General features: G+C 45.0%; 2 protein-coding genes across 3 annotated transcripts; one reads left to right on the forward strand and one right to left on the reverse strand.

Annotated features, from left to right (window-relative positions):
* The first annotated feature begins 196 nt into the window (after window positions 1-196).
* arl3b (ADP ribosylation factor like GTPase 3b) lies at window positions 197-3,888 on the forward strand. The gene is made up of 6 exons (XM_030077162.1): window positions 197-292; window positions 870-1,013; window positions 1,157-1,273; window positions 2,242-2,292; window positions 2,401-2,586; window positions 2,700-3,888. Exons 1-6 carry the CDS (start codon window positions 290-292, stop codon window positions 2,745-2,747), a joined length of 549 nt encoding a protein of 182 aa, XP_029933022.1. The 5' UTR covers window positions 197-289; the 3' UTR covers window positions 2,748-3,888.
* A 3,557-nt stretch (window positions 3,889-7,445) lies between these two features.
* On the reverse strand, window positions 7,446-16,195 carry trim8b (tripartite motif containing 8b). 2 transcript variants are annotated; one of them, XM_030077159.1, is made up of 6 exons: window positions 14,711-16,195; window positions 13,443-14,170; window positions 10,491-10,586; window positions 10,116-10,381; window positions 9,863-9,978; window positions 7,446-9,701 (listed from the first exon to the last, which is right to left on the reverse strand). In XM_030077159.1, exons 2-6 carry the CDS (start codon window positions 14,046-14,048, stop codon window positions 9,004-9,006), a joined length of 1,782 nt encoding a protein of 593 aa, XP_029933019.1. In that variant the 5' UTR covers window positions 14,049-14,170; window positions 14,711-16,195; the 3' UTR covers window positions 7,446-9,003. The 2 variants fall into 2 exon arrangements, with proteins under 2 accessions (XP_029933019.1, XP_029933018.1); XM_030077158.1 differs by having other exon boundaries at window positions 13,443-16,195.
* Window positions 16,196-16,422: the final 227 nt, after the last annotated feature.

Genomic DNA, 16,422 nt, shown 5'->3' on the forward strand with positions numbered 1-16,422 from the left:
TTTTTTTTTTTTTTTTTTTTTTCTTTTTTGGTAAATTTGACATTTGTGAAGTAAAAACTGAATTAATAAGAAGAAAATGCATTATCACATATACATTGTTTCTGTAGAAAACGATTAAAATCTGAGAAAATGCCGTAAACTGTAAAGTTATTAACACCTTTCCTTGGCTCCATATGTAATAATCCTCGCTTCTTGTTGTGTTGTTTCTCGGGCTGGGTACGTAAGCGTGCGTCTTACGTCACTCCCCTTAGTAACGCTCAGCGGCGTCTCGGGGAGATAAAGCAACAAGATGGTGAGTTTAATTTATTGTCATAATTAGCCCATTACAACAGACATCAAGCACCAAATCCGAGCCGACTAGCATCAACTAGTGCTCGTCTATATTCGTTAGTAGTTGAATTTGCTGCTGTGTTTAATTTGTGGGGGAAAAACAAGGATTTTACCGGAAAAGCTGCCCTGTTTCTGCGTTCATTTATAACGGGAGATTAGCTTAGCACGGTAGCTAGGAAGCTATGTTTAGCAGCGATTTTCCTGCTGTAAGCTAGCAAGCGCTCCCCTCAACCAGCCAGCCAATAATACTGTATACAAATGAAATTACATGATAATTAGCCAATTAGCCACACAAGCTGTTGTTCTGTGTGTGTCGGTCGTTTTAATAGAGTAAGTAGCGCATCCTCCAAGGCGAGGAGGAGGCTGGGAGTCCACTGGCACGGCCTGCAGCGAGGAGCCGTGTGGAGCCAAAAGGGATGCCATTCCGCAAATTAGCTAATGGTGGCTTACTGTTACAATGCTGCCCCTGTCCCGCTCGGCTGGCATCATCACATGCTTGTTGTTGTTGTTGTTTGTGGCTGTGATGCGGCCGGTTGCAGGGGTTGCTGTCGATCCTGCGCAAGTTAAAGAGCACACCAGACCAGGAGGTCCGGATTCTGTTGCTGGGTCTGGACAACGGGGGGAAGACCACGCTGCTCAAACAGCTGGCCTCCGAGGACATCAGCCACATCACCCCCACACAGGTACACACACACGTTACGGGCTTTGTGCCGAGCAGTTTGTGTGTTCAGATGGTGTGCTTATGGCCGGCCTTTTGAACCAACCTGAGGTTTGTATGGCATTATTATTATTATTATTATTATTATTATTATTATTATTTTCTCAGGGATTCAACATCAAGAGCGTCCAGTCTCAGGGCTTTAAACTGAATGTTTGGGACATCGGAGGCCAGAGGAAGATCAGGCCCTATTGGAGAAACTACTTTGAGAACACTGATGTGCTGGTGAGTGAATCTCGACAAGGGCTGGGTGATACAGACATCATCAAATACCTCGATTTCAATATTGTGATGATATTGTGGGGATGACTGTCAGTGCTTTAGGTATTAAGATATTAAGCTCTTAAGATATTTAAACACATGGGTTCTTTGCTCAAGATTCATTAGTAATATGGATATTATGGCTTAACAGGCAGAGACAAATAAAACAGCTGGAACACTCTAACAAGTTCAGAGAATTGCTTCTTTCACTGTAATGTTGTCTTTAAAACCAGGAAAAAAAACAGCACTTACGCTATATCACGATATCACAATATCTGAAATCCCAAAACAATATCTCATTTCATTGATAGAATATTGATATGGGTGAGTCTGCAGCCCTACTGCAGAGTCACCTATAGCAGTTTATTTTTTATGTAAACTCAAAATAAAATAGATATTTTCCCACTTAATCCTGTAGTGTAGCCTGTGCATCCAGATAGTTTCTGTGTGATGGCAAGTTTTTTCCTGTGGAGCTCTAACTGTCAAAAAATGACATGTAAAAAAAAAACTCAACAGCTCTTTCCAAATAACAGTTACACAGAATCTGGAGGCAGGAGTTTCATTAGGGACTACTTCCTGCCGAAGAACGCCGGTAAACTATCTATCTGGACAGAATTCATGCTCATCACAGGCGGACAGATGCAGTTTTCCAGTGTTCTTCAAAAAGAAATGAAATGCTGATGAAATGCTTTGCTCCTGAGGGCTGTGGATTCTGTCGGGTGTCTGGCACTCTGTTTGGAAAGGGCTGCTTGAGGTTCAGTTTTTCACTTTTGAAAGCTATTTGAATTAATTTCACTAGGGGTAAGTGAGAAAATTATATTTTTAGTATTTTTGGTGAACTGTCCCTTTAATCTCTGTATCCTGAATGAAACCAGTGCCTATCATACAGTTCCTGCAGCACAGTGCTAACCAAATTTATCTTCATGTTTCAGATTTATGTCATCGACAGCGCTGACAGGAAGAGATTTGAGGAAACAGGCCAGGTATTTATAGTAACAGTTAACACCTGTAACTATATGCTTACTACACACCGTATTACCTGTTTCTGTGTGTGTAACCCACACATGCTTGTGTGTGTGTGTGTGTTGCAGGAGCTGGCTGAGCTGCTGGATGAGGAGAAGCTGAGTGGTGTTCCACTGCTGATCTTCGCTAATAAACAAGACCTGCTGACGGCGGCGCCGGCCTCCGAGATCGCTGAGGGTCTCAACCTGCACACCATCCGGGATCGCGTGTGGCAGATCCAGTCCTGCTCCGCCCTCACCGGTGAGGGGATACAGGTGAGCTGTCCAGTCCAGTTGTAATGCCACAACAGAATTTTTATTCATTTTTCCTTTTTTTTGTATTTGTCTTTAGTCTCTAACCTGCTGCTTTTGCTCCGTCCTCTTTTCAGGAGGGCATGAACTGGGTGTGCAAGAGTGTCAACGCAAAGAAAAAGTAGCTCCGCTTCTAGTCGTCTGCTCAGGAGGAGCAGCAGTAAAACACACGCATACACACAGACACACACACACATACATACATACATAGAGACACACACATGCACCCTCATGAGCCCCTCATAAGATGGGATATACCTGTGAATGTACACACACTACTAATCCAACATGGACTTGAAGAGAGTTTTTAAACCCCCCGTGTCCCCGTACCGCGGACCTTTTCTAATCTCAACACGAGCACGGTGTTCGCTCCAACAAACGGGGAGGGCGGTGTTGCCTTCAAAGGGAACCAACCCCAGGAAAAACAGCCCGCACCAACCACCCCCCCACACCCACCACCACCACCCCACCCTACCATCAGAGTCAAAGCCATTCCCAGCCTCCGTCCGTCCCCACGGCGCAACCTCAAACATTCCTGCTGTCTTTCATTGGAATACCAGTCCGTTCGTTAAACACCTTTTTACATGGTGTCCGGGAAACCGCCACCCCCCCCCTCCATCTGCTTCGTCATCCCTCTTTCTTACAGGCCGATACGTGTAATTTTTTTTTTTTAAATCATTCCACGATGGCTGTACGCGCTTTTTCTTGCTATGGCTCTGTTTGAAGTGAGGTATATTTTTGTAATTGTTTATTTATGGTGAAGTAGAATGTAGGATGCTTTCAAACAACAACTGGTATGTCTGTATGTGTGTGTGTGTGTGTACGTGTGTGTGTGTGTGTGTGTGTGTGTGGTTTCTAGGACTTTGGAGAGAAATCATCTACTGTGTTTTAACTCCCCCTGTAAAAGGATGATACATGTTAATATGTATAAAAACAGAACACTATGAAATAAAATGGTTAAGAGACACTACATTTTTTTTGGATTGTCAGTTGTAAATAGCTCGGCCCCATGTTCATATGTTACATTATGCACATGTTATAGAGTATTTGTTACCCAGCTGTACTTTGTAGTCTATAATGTTTGCATAGCTAATATATGCTGGCAGATTTTTAACAGAGGTACATGTATGCTGCAATGCATTTCGTCTGTGTGTTTTTTGGGGTTAGCGAAGGGGGATTCCCTCTTAGACATTTCCTTTTGATATTCTTGAATGTAATCAGTCCAAGGATTGAAGGTACGTGAATAAAGAAAAAAAAAAAAAAAAGTTGTGAGCATAAACGTGTCCTTTTGTTCGGGAACCAATCAAAACGTCTCTCTCTGCTGCACTTTTGTTTTCTCAGCTCGGTTTTTGTTTTAATCCTGCCAGGCTCCAGCGCTGAACTGCAGACGCTCTGGCACGTACACACCCGCGGCAGGTGGGGTCAGCTGGTGATGACAGGTAGAAAGCCTGTTTGCAGAGGAAGAATCAAGGCTCTGGGTGTGAATCTCCCTGGCTACAGTGTTCAACTCAGCTGCACCCCGTCCCGTTTGTGCATTTGTGTTAAAATTTCAAGTTTAAAGGGGCTTAAAGCAGTGCACAGTTGTTGAAGTGTAAACAAACGGGGCATCAGAGAGAGGAAAGGTGGTCTTATTTGATGAATAGGCTGCTCAATAATACGTGATGGAACTGGTAGTCATTTTTATGTAAGCCCACTGGCACACCATGGTATCATTAACCCCTTGAACTTTTTTCCTTTTCCCTTCAGGAGCTTCTAAGCTGTAAAAAAGGAAAGCTGCATCACACTTAAACTGAGCGAAGTATATTAAATAGAAAATATGGACATGTCTCGTTCATCAGTTTCCACACATTTCCCTGTAATTCAGCAGGATGAATTTAATATCTATGGAAAGCTGGGGATTTCCACCAGAATTTAAAATAAAGCTCTGTGGGTTTTTTTTTTTTTTTTTTTTTTTTTTTTTTGAAGAAGCGTGGCTGCGCAGGATGCATTTTTAATGGTGAGCCCACCAATGAGATCAGCAGGGGTGATTAAAGATGCATGTTTCCCCTGAAATATAAGTAAAGGGATTTTGATTTAAAGAAGCACATCGGGCATTTATTCTCAATTTGATATAAATGGAAAATTCGACAAGGTGGAAATTCATGTTCATTGGTGACTTCTGAGACGTGGGGGCGACTGTGTTTGAAGATGTTAATATCCCCTACAGGCCTACTGTCTGAACTACATTCAGGCCATGAATTATTGCTGAGAGGACAGTAGGAGGTATTGCGTTTCTCGGTGTGCGGCGGCCGCGTGAACAGTGTGCCGTTCATGGAGAAACGTGTGTCTCCAGGAGAGGGTGTGACTGATTCAGAGGGCCTCCGAGACTTTTTTAAAATTGCCTCTCTTGTCTCTCACAAAGATTCTCATTGTCCGATCTTCCTCTAACACTCAGGCGTAGAGTGTGCTTGTATTGTTCCTCACTTTGGGTACTTCACTCGCTGTTACATTAAACCCTGACAAAGCATTATGGAAAGTGTGATACATTCAAGGAGTGAATCATATTTAGACACACAAAGGCATTTTATGGATTAGTGCTTTGAGGATAATGAAAAAAATAAATATTTTACTGGCTGAATTAACTAAAAAAAAAAAAAAAAAAATCAAAGAGTCAATTTTCCTTTAGGCAGAGTCTATTTAGTGTTTTATCTACAGGCGTCTGTTGAAACCTCTGAAGGAGAGAACACAAAGTTCTGTGGTTGTTTTATCAGTGAATAAAAGCGTTTTTTCCCCCCACAGTGTGTGGGTGAGTTAAAGGAGCCAGACAGGGTATGTGTGTGTGTGAGAGAGATACATATCACTGAGACGTAGGCGATGGGATTACTGCCTCTCTCTCCTCATGGATCAGACAGCTGTTCAGCAGCTGTGTGTGCAAGTGTGAGAAAATGTGAGTGTCAGAGAGCGAGGAGGAGGGGGGAGTGTTTGTGAGAGAGAGATAGAAAACTAGTCCTATAATTTATGCTGCACCTCTGACACAGTTCTTGGCTCCGTCTTTCTCTGCTGAGGTTTGCTGACGTGAGACACGCAGCACATCAGAAATCTCATTCCACCGACTCGAGGGGAAAGAGGTGGGAGCTGCTGCGAAGTTGAAGTGGCGCGGAACAGGAAGCAGAATGTTTTAAAATGATAATGGTGTCACGTACGTGCAAGTTAAGTGCTCTGATTGTGGCCGGCGTGACAGAAATGACACCATTAACTCCTGTTTCGTCAAACCCTCACTTCGTGTTCACATAGACCTCAGCCTTGAGGAAAAGCTCTATTTTTTCCTTTTCGTTCCCCTTTTATTTACATGGAGTGGGTCATTGCTCTTGTTTGAAGGGGACTGAACCCCAAAGTGCTGGGTAGGTGAAAGCTTAAAGGGACAGTTCACCCATTTTCAAAAAAAAAAAAAAAAATTTTATTATATTTACTTCTAGCTGCTAGGAAAGTAGTGGTGCTACATCTTGTGCTGGATACTGACCGGATGCTCCAAATGCTAACCGACTTCTACCTGGTTATTGAAAAATAACTGCCTTAATCCACTCAAACTGTTAAATAGATAAAGTCTGAGTTTGATGATGTGTAGTATAATTTCTGTCATAAAAAATGTTGATTGCTTAAAAAAAGAAACAAAAAGATCAAGGGTAGAACTGTTTTCTTGTCTGAGCTCTCTGTGCCGGTCCCCAGTTGCAACGGCGGCTGGCAGGTGCTTGAAATGTTCATTTTTGTACCTTAACATGCATACGTGTGTTCAGTGAAGAAAGCAAACGATGGCAAACTCAGTCTACCTCCGTCTCTGTGGTGGCTGCTGATCCTATGACGCGGACTGATACAGAAAGTGCAAAAGTTACCTGATCTTTCTGGATGTTTGTAACAGGAAAAATAGAGTTAGAAACTATTGTCCGTGCGCATTCGGTAGTCATGTGTACATTTTAGCTCCCGAAAAGAAGTCCACCTAAATGGCAGGAGGCTAACATTTGGAGCATCCAGCCAGTGTCCAGCACTCAGTAACAATGACAGGAAGGTGTAGCATCACCACTGTCCTATATAACAGCCAGGGGAGGAAGTGAAAGAAGTTCAAATTATTCAAAATGGGTGAACTACCCCTTTAACACAGCAGCTTAATTAGGCTGAGGGGAACAAACCTACACACACACACACACACATGCACACACGCACACAAAGTCTCTCTGTTTGAATGACAACTCATCTTGAGACTGCTCTTCTCCATCCTGTTTTCTCTGCAGGCTCTCACCCACCCACATGCACACACGCACACACGCACACACACACACACACACACACACACACACACACACACACACACACACACACACACACACACACACACACACACACACACTCATAGGCCCTGTGTGTACTGGCTGCACACAGATGCATTTAAAGCTGACTTGCGGTTTGATGGGCCCATCCTTCTATTCATGTTTTGTGCAAGATAAATAAACACAAATAAATGAGCTGAGGAAGAGACAGGAAGCCCAGCACATCATTTGCATTTGCTGTATATGTAGTAACAGCAAAGAGGAGGCCTGGGACTTTAATGACTTTATGTTGGTGGGGGTGCAGTGGGAGGACAGTGGTTTCTCTTGGGTCATCTGTAGAGTACACAGATGACTGTATGCCAATATGTCATGTTAGTATGTCAGCTACTAGTGAGGGGGCACATGGAAAAACCTGAGTTACATACAGACCTTGAGACTGTATTTTCTTATAGAAGTGAGAAATATTAAGCCAGCGTGAGAAAACAAGGGATTTGTGCACACAGAGTTAACAGGAGAGGCTGGTTTAGATTTGTTGATTTTATTTGGGACCCTCCTCCAAATGACATGTCTGTAATTTTTCCATTTCACAAAATATTTACAAAAAAGATACTTTTCTGTTTTGTTTTTTTTTTCTGTATGTTGACTGTGTTGTAACAACTCTTTTTTTTAGATGATGACCATTGCTTACATCAAGCAGTCCAGTCTCTTTCTTTAGAAAAAGTTCATGAAAAAAAATCCTCCCACCCTTCTTTCATACACTCTTAAAACTGCATACAGTTTTCCCATTGTTCTTTTTTTGAGTGCTTATAAAACTCTTCCCCGCATGCTTACAGCTGCAAACAGGAAGCCAGGAGCTAGTGTGCTTGTTGAGAGGAAGTGACATCTTTGCCCTGCAGGAAGTACAATTACATCATCGTCAATCCTCCAGATGCTCACCTTGATTGGTTTGGTCTGTCCAGTCTGTCTCTCCTGTCTCTACGAGTCAAAGAGTCTCTCTAGACAAACATGAAACCTACAGATGTAGCAAATAACACAAAGTCATAGTAACTATTAAATGGAAACAGTCTCTTTCAGAAGAAGGTGTTCTGTCCTACTGGAAGCCTGGCAGCAGGAAGGGGGATTGGATCCCCTCTCCAGAAAGGGAATGCTAGGAACAGGAGCTGGATTCCCAAAACTCGGAGGATTAAGTCAGGGTCGACTAGCCCCTCAGATGCAGCTCCGTCCCGCTGGCATCTGTAGTCCAGGCATAACAAGGCGTCCACAAGTGCATTGTGGGTGTTCCACACAGCGGGGGAACATGGAAGAGCGTTTTGTGTTCAAGCCGTACGATACATCCCTGAACTCAGCAAAGAAAGGAGGCTTAAGTGCAGCAACAAAATCAAGAGACTCAAAGGGGCCGCTGTCCTCTTAAAGGATCTATCAAACATAGTCCGGGCAGAGAAAAATATGATGGTAATAACATAAGGCAATTGACCTCAGTACAACTGGGAGGGATAATATCGCAGGGAAACGTCAGACGCTAAGGGGGCTAAAACCAGAAAGCTCAGCACTGCATGGTATTATCCCGATTCCCTTTAGCCTCAGCCTCTGCTTATGTGAAGCCTTTGAGAGGCATGAGGAGATTAAAAAAAGTTTCCTTTCTATCAATCTGTCTTTTGCTCTATAAATAAAATGGTGCATCTTATCCTCTCGCTCTAGGCCCCTGGTGCAGGGCTCTGTCAAGTCTGTGACCGGTCAGTGTTGGTATGTGTAAAATGCGACGCTGAGCTGAAGTGTGCCAGATTGAATAGCTGCAGTTTATGCACTGACACTTAATGTATTATATACTACATGAGTCACTGACAGAAAAAAACAAAGAAATTAAACACTAAGAGAATAAACCCTGCCCCCGAAAGAGTGTACATGTTGTAGATCTGTGTGTGTGTGTGTGTGTATAAACAATTATTTACGTGTGTGCATATAACTGCATTAAATCTGAGTACGTTCATGTGTACTATCCTGTCAATAAAGCCTGTAAGGGTGCAGTATTTGTTTCTGTATGTAAGTGTGTATGTGTGTGTACACTGTGTGTTTGTCTATGTTAACTGGTGACGTAGTGCTTTGCAGAGGGCTGTCCATAGAGCCCATAGAAGTCTGCATGTCTGTGTGTCTGTGAGGCATCTATCCAGTCCCTCACTGCCAGGCCCTGCATGGACGGACCCCCGGAGGCCAGGCCTGGGGGAGGTGGGTAGTCCTGGGCGCTGACCCAGGGGAAGGAGCCCGAGCGCGGGTACGGGGGATGGCTGCGGTGGCCTGACACAGAGGGCACCCCAGAGCAGTAGCAGTTATCCATCGTACACACCAGGATCTTACGGCCGCCGTACTGAGGCAGCACTGCCTGCTGGGAGGAATGGGAGGAGCTGCTGCCTCCAGGCGGGAAGTGGGAGGAGCTGAACACGGAGCCTGAATGGTGGTTAGTCAGCGAACCGCTGCCGCTTCCTGTCCCACCGCCCTCGCTGATGTGGGAGGGGCCGCAGGGACCGAGAGGCTGTTGATTGGTGGACTGGCCCTCTCCAGAGGTGGAGCTGGAACCCAGGTAGGGCTGCTTGGCCAACGATGAGGAAGAAGAGGAGGAAGAGGAGGAGTCTTTGAAACCGGGAGCACCGCTTTTCCCCACGTTCCCATTTCCGTCCGGGAATGCAGTGGAGTGTTTCCGCTTCTCTGCTCCAGAGCCAGAACTCTGACCACTAGGATAAGCAGGAACAGACTGCAGGAAGGTCGAGGGAGGGGTGAGGGGAGCTGAGGAGAGGGAGGGCGGAGGGGGTGGGGGTGGGGTGATGAGAGACAGAAAAAAAAAATACAGGTCATAAAACAACTATAAAAATAATCTGCTGCAATTTTGACACAATGATGACAGTCATAGCCACAATTCAAACTTGGTACGTTGCTTGAGCTCCTACCTTCCAGCGTTCTCCTCAAGCTCTTCTCTCTCTTTGAGATTTCAGAAAGGAACAGCTTTGAATTTAGACTCCCCACTTTGTAAGGGGGGAGGGTGCTGCCCACACATGCCTGAGACCTGCAACAAGCACCACAGGGAAAAACTCAAGGTAAGAGGTCTGTGAAAAAGCATCACCTGTAAGTTAAACTGCCAGGTCTAACAAGTAAAATACAATATCCATGTTCCAAATGCAAGTAGCCCACAAGGAGGCTCACCTGTCCATGAGGATTCTGACAGGCTTTGTGTTTTTCATGAAGCTGAGTTCCTCTGCCTTGCTGAAGGCTGTCTGGATGGAGCTCAGCATCTTCTGGGCCTCATGGCGCTGCTCCCCCAAGGCCAGAACCTGGGCGGCGTTCTCTTGGCAGAACCGCGACTGGGCCCGGTCCAGAGCCTCCAGTGTCCGACCGAGATCCTCTTCCAAGAGCTGATGCATTCGCTGGTACTGCAAACGCACCTCCTCTTTCAGCTCACACACTCTGTCCTGTAGAGGACAAACATGCCCCCACACATACACACACACACCTTGTGAGATCTTTATAAAAATTGGTGTAATTGTGTATTTGCCCACAGTACAGGGGTGCCAACCATACCTCCACTACGCATTTATCAGAGTCGAGTTTACAAAGCTGCTCTTCGATGTCCTGCACTCTCTCCTCCACTCGCTCCTGCTGTCTCAACAGGCTTTGCTATGGAGAAAGAAAGAAACAAATAAACAAACACAAAGAAAAAAAGAAAGAAAAAGAAAGAAAGAAAGAAGGAAAGAAAATAAAGAAAAAGAAAAAAGGTTTGGTGAGCAGTGACCTAAGCTAGCCACTAGCATCCCCTCCCCATGCCTGAGATATTAGAAGCCGGGGAACTGGCTAATTTAGTCTCCATCCAACACAATCCCTGTGGGGGAGGAGGGAGGGGGACGCTGTCATAGCAACCAACAGCTATTTTGTGTTTGCATGAGTGAGTGAGGAATAATGGTGGGGGAGCTGGAGGGTGCAAGCAGAGATGGATAAATGGGCATAAGGAGGCAGAAAAAGCTACAGCAGCTCTGCTCTCCCAGAATTCCTCTCTCGCCCTGTGCTCTACTCTCTCCCCACTGCTCCTCTCAACCATTGCAGCTCCTCCCTTGCTCCTCTCCCACTTTTCTTCTCTCTAAAAGAGGGGAAGAATATTGAACCTGATCTGTGAGCTACGGCAATGTTGTGACAACAACACTCGTTATTTCTGGGACGATGATGGCATGTGAATAACAGAGGCCTGCTTGGGCCATACCGAGATCCTCTGGTGCCTCAGCTGATGGCAAAAAAAGCTAAACATGGATGGGCACCGTGCTATTTCAACCGTCCTTTACATCACTCACTGTAATGCATTAGTTGAGGGTCTGATAGTAGGGGGGGGGGCTGATCCTTCATGTTATTAATATTTTGATCTTCAATTTAAAATATGAATAATCCTAGCTTGGTATTATAGACTGAGGCTTGGGTAACATTTTAGTGATAGCAATGTGGTCTGATGAACTAAGTACAATCTGCAAAAATATTGTACTGCTAATGTGATCCAAATTCAGAATAAATAAATAAATAAATAAAAATCAACATGGGGGATTACAGGGAACATCTCAGTCTCTGCGGTTGTCAGTCATTAGTCCTACAGGTCAATGCACCTCGATCAGTGATTCTCCAGCGTGTGCCATCGAGCCCCAAAGCGCATGCAGCTTTTCATTCCAACCAAACCGCAACTGATTTCACTGATTAGTTCCCCCTCTGTGGTTGAAGGTGCTAATCAGTGTAATCAGCTGCTGTAGTGTTTGGTAGGAATGAAAACCTGTATACTCTTGGGCCTTGATGACACATGGTTGGGAATCATTGCCCTAGATCTCTCTCTCCCTCTCTCTCACACTCACACTCACACACACACACACCACAGTTGGCATGGTTAGATCCAGGGCTGTGACCTGGTTGTGCTGATTGATTGAGTTAGGCTTCCAGCAGAAGCCAGGGGAATAACAGGGTCGGAGGAGCCGAAGGTCCCCAAAGGGCATAGCAACAGAGTGTGTGGGGTATCTCTTGGGGGAGGGGGGTGGGAGGTGTCAGGAGGGGAGGGCTCTATTTAGCTGTCATTTCAACATAGTGTCTTTTCCATCAGAGGCACCGGAGCAGGAGAGTAGGGCCAGAGGGAAGGTCAGTCCTTGCCTGGAGTGGCTGATGGATCGTGTGAGTTAGTGAGGTGAATATGGTGGAGGCTTATGGTGAACAGTTAGAAAGTGGCCAGGGTGTGTGTCTGTGTGTGTGTGTTTGGGGGGGAGGTCACTCTGCATTCCTTCTGATACCTCACATTCAACATGGAGGTCACAAGGGCTTAGCACCAGGAGGACGAGCATCCTTTCAAAAACAACATGTTTTGTTGCCACATAGGAGTATGTGCACATGTAAAAGATTAGATTAATGCAGATACAAATCTAGGGCAAGGCTTAACCTGTGGCCCTACCTCTGCCCCAAGAAAACTATAAACTATACATACGCTGAGTCATAGCGTTATCATCAGGAAATACACCCCAGCTTACACAGTTGACACCCAACCTGGGCGTTGGGTGTACTATCTGAGTCAATGCTGAAGCCTTCGAGGTTCTCTCACTGACTAAGCTCAGTCTCTTGCACCTACCCAAAACACCCACTGTTGAGCAAAAACAGAGGGGCAAACCATCCGACTTCCGCTGCATGCGTTGACAGCATGCCACACCAAACCCCCAGGAAGAGAAGAGGTTCATATAAACGCCCGAGGAAACCGCAGAATCAAGTGACGAATCACTTTAATATGCCCCCAAAGCCTTTCCCCCTCCTCCACTCCCACCCCCCCACACACGCCTCTCCTCACAACTGGCGATCCCTTAGCTAGGATGCACCTGTGCTGGGGAGATAAGGCCCACTGAGAGCCTCTTATTGTTCCGCCCTCGACTGCATTGTTTGTCATTCCAACAGATGAGAATGGGTTGGAATGGATCACAATTGAAAAATGCATGGACGTGAAGATAGACACACACAGGCACTAAAAACCACTCTAATTTCAACAGTTTCTCAAAAAAAAAAAAAAAAAAAATGTTTCAACTGAATACACTGTTTTGGTAAATACATAAACTGTTGGTGGTAGTTCATAATAGCCCTGTACCCTTATTTAATGAAAGATCTCCACTCAACTGTTATGCAGCCAGGAATGACATTAAAATACATCCTTTGTTCTGGTTATTTTTTCTATCTTAATGTCATGACAACTGCAAAGAGGATGGGAAAACACATACACTCAATGACTTGGATGATGCAGTTAGGAAAGCACAAAGCTACAGGGGAGTACTCGAGTGGAAACTTCACCAAATATAATGTTCTCATTGACTGATGACAATTTGTAAGGGGTCTGTCTGGTCTAGCCATGATATTTGCTCTTATGATAGGCCAGTGATGGGCTGGAGGCAGAATATACACACATATATACACACATACAGGTTTTCATTGATTTATGCATGCATGTATAGGCCGACAGAAGTGAATTCTCCTTACTCTTATGTCGTTGCGTCGTAGCTCCACATCAGTGACGGCGTGGCCGTGGCTTGGGTGGCAGCGGGCGAAGCAGCAGTACTGACAGACAGCCGTCTGCTCGGCCTCGCAGTGGTACAGCCTGTACTCGTCATGCTGCGGGCAGGTCCAGGCCTTCACAGCCTCCGCCTCCACCAACAGGTGCCCGAGGGCTGAGCATGGCTGCTGCAGGTGTGTCTGGACATGGGACTGGCAGCAAGGAGCGTTGCAGCGCAGGCAGACTTTCACCGCAGGGAGTGGCGGGCCGCGACGGCACAGGATGCACTGCAACGCCGGTGTGGCTGCCTTCTCAACGCTCAGGGCATTGTACTTCTCCACTATGTTGGACAGTTTGTGGTTCTTCTCTAAGCTGGGCTTCTGAGAGTAAGCGTGGTTGCACTCGGGGCAGCGGGCCAGCGAGGAGTCTTTGGCCCAGGCCTCGCTGATGCAGCCCCGGCAGAAGTTGTGCTTGCAGGGCAGCTGAATGGGGTCTGAGAAAACGTGCAGGCAGATGGGGCAGATGAGCTCCTCCTCGAAACAGTTCCTCCACGTCTCAGCCATATCAGAGGCCATCATGGTCCGGGCAGGCATACACTAATGTCTGTTCTCCACTTCTGACAGACCACTAGGTCTCTGTAATTACCTTCCTGTATCTCTATCCTCAGCAAAAGAAAATCTGACACTGGCACTCTCACACTGAGTCCTGAGAGTCACTGAGAGAGATGAAAACAGAACTGTTACCGTCCCAAAATATCACTTCATATACTTCAATCTTTTTGACCAAACAAGTCCACGGTCTGTAAAAAACAGACAAGACAGGCTCCCTGACAGATGATTAGTATTGCTTATTGCTGGGACATGAAGGCAAATTCCAGAAATTGCCCAGAGAAGGCTTCAAGCAAGGATGACAACACCTTTGTGATTACAACACACAGCAGGGGTTGACGTTATGCAGATTACAGTAAATGGTGCTTTCCTTTCCTCTAAATCACACACACTGGGCCTGCTTTCACACTTCAGTTTGTGTGTGTGTGTGTGTGTATACATATATATATAGGCCTACAGGAAGCTAAAGCCTACATTCTTGTCAGCTACAGGTAAACTGAAATAAAAACAAGGCACAGAGAACGAACTATGTTACTAGGTTTTTAATTTAATATCTACACACATACCTACTCATATGATTACTACACCGACCAATGCCAACGTGAATCAATCTCTATATAGCAAATGAAAGACACTTGATCGCTCACCTTTTCTCCTGTCAGCTTGGGCCTTTACCTTGAGGTTAATGAGCTTGCCTGACTTCAGCGTCGGATTATGATTGATCGGAGACCAATTCACACCAAGAAACGAACCATGAAAGCCAAAAGAAAAGCCTGTTTCCCGACTGCCTTCAATCCACACCCTGAATAATATTTATACAGCGCCTTTGAACCTGAATCTGTTATCAGGACCTCAAGGACGCCTTATTCCCACAATAATCACAATGCAGCGCAATGCTTTTGTCCACTGAATCATAAATAAGGCTATTTGTGGAGCCTTCGCTAGCAATTCAATTACGCCGATTAACGGCGAGGTTATTTGGCAGTCCGGTGAAATACAAGAAATACTCATTTACAGATCAGATTCATGTGACAAGTATCTTCAGTAAACGGACTTTGACACAATAGCGACATAACATTGCCTTTTCTATTTTAGGAATAACGCCTGCTATGTGGCACAGGCAACGCTCGCATATCTGTACACAAGGCCTCGGCTTTTCTACTGATAGTCAGTTTTCTGTCGACAACAAAGGCCTTATAATCTCATTAAATAGAAAATCATACCCAGGCCATCATTTCAAGGCTATGTACTGCATAGTTAATCGTTTTAATAGCCGAGTCCAGTTCCTGCGCACAAAACAAAGGGTTTTAGGATCCGCAGGAATGTTGGCTGCTGTTGCAGAGCCTTTGGTTTCCCCCGACACATCTATCAAATGTCTCCTGACCCAAAGATTATTATGCTCTGGCCTCTTTACTTTGGTCGTTTCTCCACCAATTCACGCATTTGACGCTCAGCCTTTAGCCAACAACATATTTATCCACTTCCTTAGCTCGATTAAATCGCGTAAATTACCTCAGACGTCACCTCACCATTTTCTACCAAAGCACAGGTATAAATAAACACTAGATTTGTAATGTTTTCCATAAAAGACCGGTAGTCACTAACATACATCGTCATTATTTATCACCGCCATTATTATGTATAATTGATAGAAATACAAATATATACCCTTCTAATCTTAAAGGGGACGTCGCTATTCTGTCCTTGTTAGGGGTAGCTGTCATCAGCCATCTTGCAAAATCCTCATTTAAAAGAGAAAAAAAAGAAAGAAAAAAAGAAACAAGAAGAAAGATATTCGCCGTGGAAAGGCTGTTGGTTCTTTCCCCCGAAGCTGATTTTCGATTGCTGACCTATACAGGCACATCGGCGAAAACTCCCGTCATTATAAAACACGCCTTTTCATTATTGTAGGTCCAAAGGTGTAGCCTAGACGTGGTTATTTGCGAAGCCTGGTCTGGTCATTTTGTCCGATGTAAGGCGCCTCAGTGGTACATAAAGTCCAATACGATTCTGGGTAATTATTTGCGTTTTCCCCCCCTTTCTTTCTCTCGCTCTGTCTCTGTCGGGCAGGCTTTAGGGAGAGGAGGAATGCAGGCGAGCTGGACTGGTCTCGGTAAAACAGTCAAGTTAGCCATAATACAAAACTGACTTCCGGTAAAAAATTTCCAAATAAAGCACTTCATGGCGCATATGCTGCATGTTTGATGTGGGCTGGGATTTGAGTTGAATGATAAGCAAACTATCAAATAATACCACTTTGAAATCAAAGAATATAGTTATAGAGTAACGCAACTGTAATAAATTACCATTTCCTCCCTGACTTTTCCAGTGTCTAGCCTATACACTATACAAGATGCAT

The sequence above is a fragment of the Myripristis murdjan genome, chromosome 19 (assembly GCF_902150065.1).
Source record: "Myripristis murdjan chromosome 19, fMyrMur1.1, whole genome shotgun sequence".
NCBI classification, from domain to species: domain Eukaryota; kingdom Metazoa; phylum Chordata; class Actinopteri; order Holocentriformes; family Holocentridae; genus Myripristis; species Myripristis murdjan.